Consider the following 12,975-nt stretch of genomic DNA (forward strand, 5'->3'; position numbering starts at 1 on the left):
CCTAAGGAGACAAAAGACCTGTATGCAGAAAATTATAAGACATTGATGAAAGAAATTAAAGATGATACAAATAGATGGAGAGATATACCATGTTCTTGGATTGGAAGAATCAACATTGTGAAAATGACTCTACTACCCAAAGCAATCTACAGATTCAATGCAATCCTTATCAAACTACCACTGGCATTTTTCACAGAACTAGAACAAAAAATCTCACAATTTGTATGGAAACACAAAAGACCCCGAATAGCCAAAGGAATCTTGAGAAAGAAAAACGGAGCTGGAGGATTCAGGCTCCCTGACTTCAGACTATACTACAAAGCTACAGTAATCAAAACAGTATGGTACTGGCACAAAAACAGAAATATAGATCAATGGAACAGGATAGAAAGCCCAGAGATAAACCCACACACATATGGTCACCTTATTTTTGATAAAGGAGGCAAGAATATACAGTGGAGAAAAGACAGCCTCTTCAATAAGTGGTGCTGGGAAAACTGGACAGCTACATGTAAAAGAATGAAATTAGAACACTACCTAACACCATACACAAAAATAAACTCCAAATGGATTGAAGACTTAAATGTAAGGCCAGACACTATTAAACTCTTATAGGAAAATATAGGCAGCACACTCTATGACATAAATCACAGCAAGATCCTTTTTGACTCACCTCCTAGAGAAATGGAAATAAAAACAAAAATAAACAAATGGGACCTAATGAAACTTAAAAGCTTTTGCACAACGAAGGAAACCATAAACAAGACGAAAAGACAACACTCAGAATGGGGTAAAATATTTGCAAATGAAGCAACTGACAAAGTATCAACCTGTTTTCATAGTTAAAAGTCTTGTTGATTAAGTTAATAGTTTATTTGGACATCATACAATTAACTACTTCTGTTTTCTGAAGTTGGTAAACTTCTTAACTTCATAAAGATGTTGGAAGACTCACCATTTAATAGCCATGTGCCCAAATATACTTTCAAGTGTTACATGAAGCAATGCAAAGGATATTCAAGATGTTGATATTATATCTTGACCCCAAAGTCTCATCTTAAATTGCATAGAAAAGGTGTTTTTAATGAGTGTACTCAACCTTACATGGCAAGAGTTTTTTGGAGGAGTGTCCTGAAAAAGAGCACTGTAGGCATTAGATCTGGTTACCAGATATCATTGAGTTGAACAAAAACTTACATGGTCATATTTGAACCCTTTCCTCCATCCTATGTTATTGAAGCTGTAAAAAAAAAAAAAAAAAGCATCGATATTTCTTAAATATCCTCGATATTTATTAAATCAGCTTTCTCCATTAAATATTTTCTTTCACTGGTTTTCATTACCCTTCACTTTGACTATTAAAATACTCCCCTTTCCCTCATACCCACTGTTCCAGAATTATTTTTCTTTTTTAATCTATTTTATTTTTAATTGTTATTGGAGTATAGTTGATTTACAATGTTGTGTTAGTTTCAGGTGTACAGCAAAGTGAACCAGTTATACGCATACATATATCCACTCTTTTTTTTTAAGATCCTTTTCCCATATAGGCCATTAGAGTATTGAGTAGAGTTCCCTGTGCTATACAGCAGGTTCTTACTAGTTATCTATTTTATATATAGTAGTGTATATATGTCAATCCCAGTCTCCCAGTATATCCCTCCCCTTCTTATCCCCTGGTAACCATAAGTTTGTTTTCTACATCCGTGACTCTACTTCTGTTTTGCAAATAAGTTCATTTGTACCCTTTTTTTTAGATTCCACGTATAAGTCATGTCATATGATATTTATCTCTCTGTGTCTGACTTACTTCACTCAGTATGACAATCTGCTCTAGGTCCATCCATGTTGCCGCAAATGGCATTATTTCATTCTTTTTTATGGCTGAGTAATATTCTATTGTATATATGTACCACATCTTCTTTATCCATTCCTCCATTGATGGACATTTAGGTTGCTTCCATGTCCTGGCTATTGTAAATAGTGCTGCAATGAATATTGGGGTGCATGTATCCCATTAAAACATAGTTTTCTCAGGGTATATGCCAAGGAATGGGATTACTGGGTCGTATGGTAGTTCTATTTTTAGTTTTTTAAGGAACGTCCATACTGTTCTCCATAGTGGTTGTACCAATTTACATTCCCACCAAGAGTGCAGGAAGGTTCCCTTTTCTCCACACCCTCTCCAGCATTTATTGTTTGTAGATTTTTTGATGATGGCCATTCTGACCAGTGTGAGGTGATACTTCATTGTACTTTTGATTTGAATTTCTCTAATAATTTTTGATGTTGAGCATCTTTTCATGGGCTTTTTGGCCATCTGTATGTCTTCTTTGGAGAAGTATCTATTTAGATCTTCTGCCCATTTTTGATTGGGTTATTTGTTTTTTTGATATTGAACTGCATGAGCTGTTTTTGTATTTTGGAGATTAATCCCTTGTTGGTTGCTTTGTTTGCAAATATTTTCTCCCATTCTGAGGGTTGTCTTTTCATTTTGCTTATGGTTTCCTTTGCTGTGCAAAAGCTTTTAAATTTAATTAGATCCCATTTGTTTATTTTTGTTTTTATTTCCATTGCTCTAGGAGGTGGATCAAAAAAGATATTGCTGCGAATTATGTCAAAGAGTGTCCTGCCTATGTTTCCTCTAAGAGTTTTATATAGTGTCCGGCCTTATATTTAGGTCTTTAATCCATTTTGAGTTTATTTTTGTTTATGGTGTTAGGGAGTGTTCTAATTTCATTCTTTTACTTGGAGCTGTCCAGTTTTCCCAGCACCACTTATTGAACAGACTGTCTTTTCTCCATTGTATATTCTTGCCTCCTTTGTCATAGATGAGGTGACCGTAGGTGCGTGGGCTTATCTCTGGGCTTTCTGTCCTGTTCCATTGATCTATATTTCTGTTTTTGTGCCAGTACCATACTGTTTTGATTACTGTAGCTTTGTAGTATAGTCTGAAGTCAGGGAACCTGATTCCTCCAGCTCTGTGTTTCTTTCTCAAGATTCCTTTGGCTATTCAGGGTCTTTTGTGCTTCCATACAAATTGTAAAATGTTTTGTTCTAATTCTGTGAAAAATGCCATTGGTAATTTGATAGGGATTGTGTTAAATCTGTAGATTGCTTTGGGTACTATAGTCATTTTCACAATATTGATTCCTCCAATCCAAGAACATGGTATATCTCTCCATCCGTTTGTGTCATCTTTGATTTCTTTCATCAGTATCTTATAGTTTTCTGAGTACAGGTCTTTTGCCTCCTTAGGTAGGTTTATTACTAGGTATTTTACTCTTTTTGTTGCAATGGTGAATGGGATTGTTTCCTTAATTTCTCTTTCTGATCTTTCGTTGTTAGTGTATAGGAATGCAAGAGATTTCTGTGCATTAATTTTGTATCCTGCAACTTTACCAGATTCACTCATTAGCTCTAGTAGTTTTCTGGTGGCATCTATAGGATTCTCTAAGTATAGTATCATGTCATCTGCAAACAGTGACAGTTTTACTTCTTCTCTTCGAATTTGGATTCCTTTTATTTCTTTTTCTTCTCTGATTGTCATGGCTAGGAGTTCCTAAACTATGTTGAAAAGTAGTGGTGAGAGTGGACATCCTTGTCTTATTCCTGATCTTAGAGGAAATGCTTTCAGTTTTTCACCATTGAGAATGATGTTTGCTGTGGGTTTGTCATATATGGCCTTTATTATGTTGAGGTGTGTTCCCTCTATGCCCACTATCTCGAGAGTTTTTATCATAAATTGGTGTTGAATTTTGTCAAAAGCTTTTTCTGCATTTATTGAGATGATCATATGGTTTTTCTTCTTCAATTTGTTAATATGGTGTATCACATTGATTAACTTGCATATATTAAAGAATCCTTGCATCCCTGCGATAAATCCCACTTGATCATGGTGTATGATCCTTTTAATGTGTTGTTGGATTCTGTTTGCTAGTATTTTGTTGAGGATTTTTGTGTCTATGTTCATCAGTGATCTTGGTCTGTAATTTTCTTTTTTTGTGATACCTCTGTCTGGTTTTGGTTTCAGGGTGATGGCAGCCTCATAGAGTGAGCTTGGGAGTGTTTCTTCCTGTGCAATTTTTTTAAGAGTCTGAGAAAGATAGGTGTTAGCTCTTCTCTAAATGTTTGATAGAATTTGCCTGTGAAGCCATCTGGTCCTGGGCTTTTGTTTGTTGGAAGATTTTTAATCACAGTTTCAATTTCAGTGCTTGTAACTGGTCTGTTCATATTTTCTATTTCTTCCTGGTTCAGTCTTGGAAGATTGTACCTTTCTAAGCATTTGTCCATTTCTTCCAGGTTGTCCATTTTATTGGCATATAGTTGCTTGTAGTAATCTCTCATGATCCTTTGTATTTCTGCAGTGTCAGTTGTAACTTCTTTTTCATTTCTAATTTTATTGATTTGAGTCTTCTCCCTCTTTTCTTGATGAGTCTAGCTCAAGGTTTATCAATTTTGTTTATCTTCTCAAAGAACCAGCTTTTAGTTTTATTGACCTTTGCTATTGTTTTCTTCGTTTCTATTTCTTTTAGTTATGCTCTGATCTTTGTGATTTCTTTCCTTCTACTAACTGGGTTTTGTTTGTTCTTCTTTCTCTAGGTGCTTTAGGTATAAGTTTAGGTTGTTTATTGAGATTTTTCTTGTTTCTTGAGGTAAGATTGTATTGCTATAAACTTCCCTTTTAGAACTGCCTTTGTTGCATCCCATAGGTTTTAGGTCATTGTGTTTTCGTTGTCATTTGTTTCTAGGTATTTTTTATTTCCTCTTTGATTTCTTCAGTGATCCATTGGTTATTTAGTAACATATTGTTTAGCCTCCATGAGTTTGTGTTTTTTATAGTTTTTTTCCTGTAATTGATTTCTTTTTTTAAATATTTATGTATTTTCTTTATTTATTTTTTGGCTGCGTTGGGTCTTAGTTGTGGCATGCAGCATCTTCGCTGAGGCATGTGAGATCTTTCGTTGCAGCATGCAGTCTTTTTGTAGTGGTGCTCGGGCTTCTCTTTAGTTGTGGCGCACACGGGCTTTTCTCTAGTTGTGGCATGCAGGCTCCAGGGCACATGGGTTCTGTAGTTGTGGCGCATGGGCTTCAGAGCACATGGGCTCTGTAGTGGCGACATGTGGGCTCTCTCATTGAGGTGTGAGAGCTCAGTAGTTGTGGCGGACGGGCTTAGTTGCCCTGTGGCATGTGAGATCTTAGCTCCCTGACCAGGGGTCGAACCTGCGTTCCCGCACTGTAAGGTGGATTCTCTACCACTGGACCACCAGGGAAGTCCCTCCTGTAATTGATTTCTAATCTCATAACGTTGTGGTCAGAAAAGATGCTTGATGCTACATTTTAAAACTAACTTGCTTGGAGAACTATCTAAATTATTACATTTTTATTGTGGCACATGCTTTTAGCATTATATCAGTGTATGAACAAGAAAATAAACTAGACATCCACAGATTCCTTTCGGATTTTGGATTCCATAATTTTAAATGAAGATAACTGTTTTTTTACTTTTACAACTACAACCTTAACAGAGAAATGGATTTTAATTTTATCATTCACATTTTAGTGAAAGATGGCTGAATTTAAACCAAGCATATGGCCCAATAAAGGTGTTAGTGCCGCAGAAGTGCAACCACAACTGTGATGGATTAAAAACAAACATTATCAAAATAGGACTAGAGTGTAGTTAAAAGGGTCAGGTGCCCAAGCTTGAAGTTCACAACTCTAGTTAGAGCTGATGGACAGAGACTAAGACCAGAAGCTGTCAGCACCAGGACTGGAGCCCTGTGTGTCACCACTCAGGGAGATTGGCTTGAGGGTGGCCTCAGGTTGAGAGAAGAGCTGGGTGAACACACTGAATGAGTCGAGGTCAGAACAAGAGATGTGCCAGCTACAGAAGCCAACCCTCAAGAATCTTTTTGAAAGCGAAATTTTTTCAGATTTGTTTTCCTAAGTTTGAGGAAATAGGTTTCAATATTCCTGCTGGTTTTTTCTCCCTTTTTTACTAACTTTCAGATGAAACCATCACCTGTCCCCTTGGCACCTCTTCTTTTCACTGCACCAGATTGTTTTGTTGGTTACAATTAAAAAATTGAATTTCTCATTGTGTAGAATGAGACTTCTAACCTTTGTACACCTGGTCAAATTATCTTTTCATCACTTAATTTTTTATATTCAGATTCTGTCTTAAAAAATAGAGCATATATCCTCGGGTTATTCTAACAAAATTTTGGTCCATGCTAAGGAAAATGTCCACTTTTTCCCCATCTGAGTTTAACTGCTCCACAACTATTTGGTTCTTCCTCATTCCTCTTTCAATCACAGACAGAGTTCCTATTTAGTTTTTACATTCAGGATTCCATTTCCCATAATATAAACAGAAACTTTCATGAGGAATTATATAAGTCTGCTTCTAGGCCATATTCCTGGATGGCCTAAGGAAAAACAAATTCTCTTAAAAGATGTCATGAAATCTAAGATATAATTTTACAATATGACCTTGAAAATTTTTTTGAGACTTGTATGTTTGCTGTCATGCACAGCTTTTGTATAACTTTGTTCATTCTTAACATTTACTAGGAAAAATCTTTACTATTTCAATTGGAATGTTATTGCAGATTCTGAAGCCTAGTGCATTCATTTTGGGTAATGAATAAAATATTACAAGGTCAATTTGTTACTCTTCAGAGACATATATATATGGCTCTGAACAGACTGTCATGTGCTTTAAAGCTGGTAAAATCATTTATAATCAACACTGTGGAAAGCTGGACAAAAGTTGGGCTAATTACAATATCTTCAGAAGCTCATAAAAACATTTAGAAACCAACTTCCATGTGAAGATTGTTTTTATTCACTCCCTTAAAATCAGAATATTATGATTAATTTGTACTGTACTAGATGCCAAAGCCATGTGGAGCTTTATATACCTCAGTCGACAAGAAGTTCTTTTATCTTTGATAAGGAATGATTTAAAGTTTATCAAACATTGTGTGCTACAAGGACTATCTACGGCCTAGAATATTACTCTGAGCATGTTCAGCTAATAGATTTTATTGTTTAAGCTGGATTTTTTTCATTTAGAGAAGTGGCAATCATGGCAAGTGTCAAGATAATTTTTTAATCCAATCTCCTCACCCAAAAAGCAAATGAATAAAACTTTTCCCTGATTATCTGGGTTATTTCTTAATTTTACATTTCACCTGTAAGGACTGAGTTTATGGTAATGAAATAAATAAAATATTGTATTCTAATCATTTTATGATTTATTTCCCCTCCCAATAAAAATGGGATATTTTTGGAGAGTGCGAATTGTGTATCTTTTAAACTTTTAACTATTTACCTTAATTACTAATAGAGTATTTAGCACATCGTAGGCCTGCATAAATATTTGATAAATTAATGAATAAAGTCAGACTCTAGCCGCAGATAAAGAAACTTATTAAAGAATTAAATATTTCTTCCTCTGATTCTTATCATCTCTATTAGCTTGTAAATTATAGAGATGTTTTTAATAATAAAATCATACTGCCACACTTCGATCAGAAAGTATATATTCCAGTTCTTTTTCTGTCACAGCAGAACGTCCACAGGCACACAGTTCAGAAGAATTAAGTTAAATATTATTGGCTCATTATTGATGATTCCCGCATCAAATCAGTGTGGTCACCGTGTTTGCTTAAGTGTGAATGACGAAAGGAAAATCTAACATATGCAGATTACATTTATTGAGCACTCACTATGTGGTAGATGTAATAATGTGTTTTGCTTACATTTTCTAATTTAACCTTCCCAGCAAATTGATAGTATAGATATTACTATCCATATTTTGCAGGATAGAATATTGAAATTTAGAGTAAAGTGCCCAATGTCAGCAGCTAATAAATAATAGAACTATGATTTGTTCTTAGACTGACTTCAAAATCCATTCTCTGTCCACTGTACCACACAACAAAGTATTAAAGTGATTAGATGTCAGAGTGCATTCATACTTTTAAGCCATCGTTGATTTCACCAGTTATTAATATATCATTAGATATAACACATTTTTCCAAAATAAATATGATTGTAAGTGTAAGGAATTCTAGTAAGACACAATTGTTTTTTAGTGTAAATATGTCGAAAGATCCTTTCATTCCTGAGAAAACAATTACTTTCTATATAGCCTGATTATACAAAATATCAGTTTTACATAATATTTATGAAAGTGCCCAAATCAAATTTGGCTATTTTTTAAATTTGGAAGCCATTTCCTTCAAGACATTTTTAGGCTTGTGTGTTTGTTTGCACAAATGTCATAAAGCTTAAGTTATAACATAAAAATGATTCCATTATGTTTCAACCTCAGTATGTGACACACACACACCCCTACATACTTGCCCACAGACTCTTTATTAAGAGACTGATTTTGAACTCATAGTGTCTAGGCTTGTGAATAGTATAGAGGAAATTTTCACATAATTCCTGAAATCTTTGTAAAGCATTCCTGTTATTCAACTAGTAAAAACTTCCTTGATGTGATTTTAAGAGTATTATGGATTTTTTTTAATGTATTCTTGATCTACCTTGTGAAATATAGAGGTCAGGCTAACTGAAAACAAAAAATGACCATATCAACAATGCTTTTAATACCAAAGCATACAAATACCAAGCATACAAATACCAACCATCAATATCAAGCATACAAATATCAACCAAATATCAATCTCCCTAGTAAAGTTACATGATTTTTTACATTAGCATTTAATTGAGTCCACAAAGGGGAAAATATAATTTAAATAGAAAATAATATGAAAAAGAATATATATATTCTGTTATATAGATTATATATATATTCTTTGATTTCCACTGGAATCTTGAAAATAAAAATCTCTTTAATATTTTTATAGTGAGCCTGATGCAGAAGCTCATTTTCTTTTTTTTAATTGAAGTATAGTTGATTTACAATGTCGTGTTAGTTCCTGGTGTACAGAAAAGTAATTTAAAGGGACATTCCAAACGTAGAGCCAATGGACTAATCATTTCAATTTTATTAAGAACAAAAGCATAAATCATTTGAATAATCACTTGGAGTTCATGGTAACGAAATGTGACCTATGTTAATGCAACCAAGCTCCGTCTCTTTCTCTGCATGCTTTTGTACAAATAGAGCTGTCACTGGAGTTACTTAGCTTTCTCAACAAACACCAATATGTTCCACTACTTTAGACCCCATGCCTCCTTCAGAGATTATAAGCAAACACTAGCAATTCCAGAGGAAAAAAAGCGGGTTTCTATGCTTTCTCAGTAATTCTCCCTTCTAAGTGTAGTGGAACTGATTTCCGAAAGACAAACATAAATTCCCTTACTCAGTTTCCTTTTTCTTTTTAAAGATGGAAAATAAACCACTTTAAAATTTCACTGTCTTATACTGTGTTATAATCCTTGATGTAATTAAGAATATCTTTTGAACTGGGAAAAGATACCAGAAATGTTCAAAGGAAGCAAAGCTCATGGTTTTTAAAAGAAATAGTTGCCTTCATTTTTATTCAGGAGTTATTTATTGTAAAAATTTCATAATTATTGCTGTGAATCTTAAAGTAATTTCAAAAAAGTTCCATTTAAAAAGCTCTTTATTGGGCTTCCCTGGTGGCGCAGTGGTTGAGAATCTGCCTGCTAATGCAGGGGACACGGGTTCGAGCCCTGGTCTGGGAAGATCCCACATGCCGCGGAGCAGCTGGGCCCGTGAGCCACAATTGCTGAGCCTGCGCGTCTGGAGCCTGTGCCCCGCGACGGGAGGGGCCGCGATAGAGAAAGGCCCGCGCACCGCGATGAAGAGCGGTCCCCGCACCGCGATGAAGAGTGGCCCCCGCTTGCCGCAACTGGAGAAAGCCCTCGCACGAACCGAAGACCCAACACAGCCAAAAAATAAATAAAAATAAATAAATAAATAAGAAAATCCTTTAAAAAAAAATAAATAAATAAAAAGCTCTTTATTGTAAATGTTATATTGTTCCAGTTACACTTTTAATACCGTGCCATTGAAAAAATTATAGATGGCCCAAATATAATAGCTAAGATATGTAAGGTATTAGCTGTCAATTTGGTATGTGTGAAAACGTAGATTTATTAAAATTAATACATATTATTGAAAATTACATTCCTTTTTGTCCTCAGATCCAAGAAGTTAGCAGAAATAATGAGGAAGAAAATGACTATGAAGAGGATATTACCTCATTTTCTACATGTTCTCCTAGTAAGTGTTCCAATATGTTATGTACATAAGCAACATTTGTATTAAGGTATGCGTGACTGATAAAGTAAAACTGAAGAGAGCATAGAAAAGCATGGAGAGCATGGAAAGACATTTAATTAACTGAATGACTTTTAGTGTATCATCTGGTAGAGATATTACTACATTATCTTGCTAATTTAAATATTTCTAATAAGTTCAGTGTTTAATCATCAAACCAGCAGTTTTTCCCACCCAAAGAGAATACACAAGTCAGGTTGATATAAATATTCTATTTGACAACTATATTTTTTCAGTTTTTTTTTAAACAAAGTCACATGCTTTTCAGACCTTGGTTTTCTCAGCTAGGAAATGAGAAGTTTGTATTAGGACTCTCTATGCTCCCTGCTGGCTGTAATAGAATGTAATTCTATATTCTAGAAAACTAATTGAGAGCCTTCCTCCATGTACATAACGCTGCCTATCATGCCTGTTTCCACTGGTATACAGCAGCTTGCTCACCATCTTCACCAGCAAGTCTGACAGGCATCTCCCACCCAACATTTCCAAATCTGAAAACCCTAATTCCCACCACTCCCAAATCTGCTCTACCCGCTGTCCTCCCCATCTCAGTAAATGAAGACTCCTTCCTTGTTCAATTCAGTCCAAAAACTTCAGTCACCCTTTTGTACTTTCTGTCCTACCCCATATCCAATTTGTCAGATAATACTGTGGACTGTGCCTTCGCAAAACAGCCAGACTCTCCTCACCCTTTCATTGTTACTTATCCTCGTCCGTGCTGTCATCTGCTCTCCCCTGGATTATTGCAGTAGCACAGTGGCTCTCAATGAAGCACTATTTTCTAACCCCAACAGAGGATATTTGTCAATGAATGGAGAGATTTTTTTTTTGTCATGATTTTGAGAAGGGAGTTTTGCTAGAAATACTGCTAAGTATCCTGCAAGGCACAGGATGTGCCCCCACGAAACACAGGATTATCTTGTCCGAAATGCCAGTCATTTGCTGTTAAGAAAGCCTGCAATAGCTTCCTCCCAATTTGCCCCTAATAGTCTATGCTTCAAAAAGGAACTAATCACTCTCCGGCTCCAAATTCTCCAATACCTTCCCATGGTCTTTGTAATCCTTATCATCACCTATAAGGCCCTAGATAATCTTGACGGCCCCATCTCTGACCGCTCTCTCGCTTGTTCACAGCCACAGTGACATCTCACACATCAAGCAGGCTCTTGCCTCAGGTCATCTGCACTTTGAACAGTTCGCAGTTGATGCTCCACTAAACGTTATTGACCGCCAGGCGCATAACATTAAACACAATGCCTTAACTAGCATACTTTGGCAAAATCGGTAAACTCTTCAAACACTGTTGCAGAGCACAAAATTAGGCTAAATATTAATGTAATAAATTGATGCACTGTTTTAAAGGTATACATTTTATTATCTTTTTAATGACTTAATGATTTGTTATACTTTTTAATGATAATGAAAGTGATGATAAAGGCCATCATTGATAATGACCATATATTTATCATGCCATTTAATCCTCTGAAGTACTACCTATAATAAGAAGCCATTATTTCAGTTATTGGTACAGCACAACCTCATTTCTACAGACAGTTTGGACCTGGAACTGTCTCATATATGAAACTCTGTGCGACTGGACTCAGGCCTCTGACTCTTTCGTTGGAGTGAGGGTGAAGCATAGAACACCCTAAGTCAACAGATTTCCATTGGTGTCACCATTGCTATGAAGCTTGCTAAAACTCACTGACCAACCACATCTGACTCTCCAGGGCTGTCTTCCAGGTTTGGGCATATTTGACAAGGACCAAGGAGACTCTGTTGCTCGCTTAGACAGTGTTTATGTAAAATATAAACACCGAATACATAAACATTAAGAGTGGCTACAAGTAATTTCCTGTAGCATGAATGTAATTCTAAGCTGATGATCGATTTTCCCAGACTGAAATAGCGAAGCCCCTTTGCAAGCATCAGCAATGATTTCTTTTCAGCCACTCCATCATTTACTCCATCAACATTTCTAGAGACTACTGTGTTTCAGGCTGTGTTTGGGGTTACAGCCAGAAAGCTGAATGAGGTCTGGGCAGAGATCTGTGCAAGAATGAAAGTCCACCTGCTCTACCCAGGCTGGTAATTAAAGAATCTTGGTTTGCAGTTCTAATACCGGCAGCTAGATGTTTCTTCTTTCTCACATGAAAGAAAGAGAGAAATTAAAAATAAAATTCATGTAGAAATATGTAGTACTGTCATGGGCATGATTTTCCCACGTGACTAACTTTTCCCTCATTGCTGAAAAATGTCTACAGTGTAACTCTTCAATTAAAAAAAGATTCCTCTTTGTACTCTGCCATTTGCCTTCTTTAGCTATATTTTAGTTTAGCGACACTTTAAAACAACAATTATTTGCTTTTCTATTGCACTCATGACAGTAATTCACATTTTCCCTCCAGTACAGAGATTCCAAAGTTCATTTTAAATTTGTATGATTACTTTATTTAGAGCAGAATTTCTATACAGAAAATATAAAGAAAAAAGTTTTAAGATTTAAAGTTGTTGCATTATAATATATTTTTTCTATTTTCTTCCTGAGTGGTTAGAGAGCATTTTACTGTGTACAGTATAAACACAAATAATGGAATCATGATTCTTAGAATGGAGGAAATTTGACTGAATCATTTGGTTAAGTTTCAGGATAGAAAAGATTTTTTGGTGAGAGAGCTGAGCCTTAG

The 12,975-nt window shown here is 35.5% G+C and overlaps 1 protein-coding gene across 6 annotated transcripts in view; it reads left to right on the forward strand.

The window, feature by feature from the left end:
- Positions 1 to 12,975, forward strand: part of BANK1 (B cell scaffold protein with ankyrin repeats 1) — a 325,865-nt gene that overhangs the window by 260,293 nt on the left and 52,597 nt on the right. For all 6 annotated transcript variants that reach the window (XR_009008463.1, XM_057547406.1, XM_057547401.1 and 3 more), the window contains exon 8: positions 10,153 to 10,231. Coding sequence is in view for 5 of the 6 variants with exons in the window: in XM_057547406.1 (XP_057403389.1) it covers positions 10,153 to 10,231 (79 nt within the window). In the remaining variant the exon portion in view is untranslated. The remainder of the gene's footprint in view (positions 1 to 10,152; positions 10,232 to 12,975) is intronic.

Source organism: Balaenoptera acutorostrata, chromosome 5, assembly GCF_949987535.1.
Source record: "Balaenoptera acutorostrata chromosome 5, mBalAcu1.1, whole genome shotgun sequence".
NCBI classification, from domain to species: domain Eukaryota; kingdom Metazoa; phylum Chordata; class Mammalia; order Artiodactyla; family Balaenopteridae; genus Balaenoptera; species Balaenoptera acutorostrata.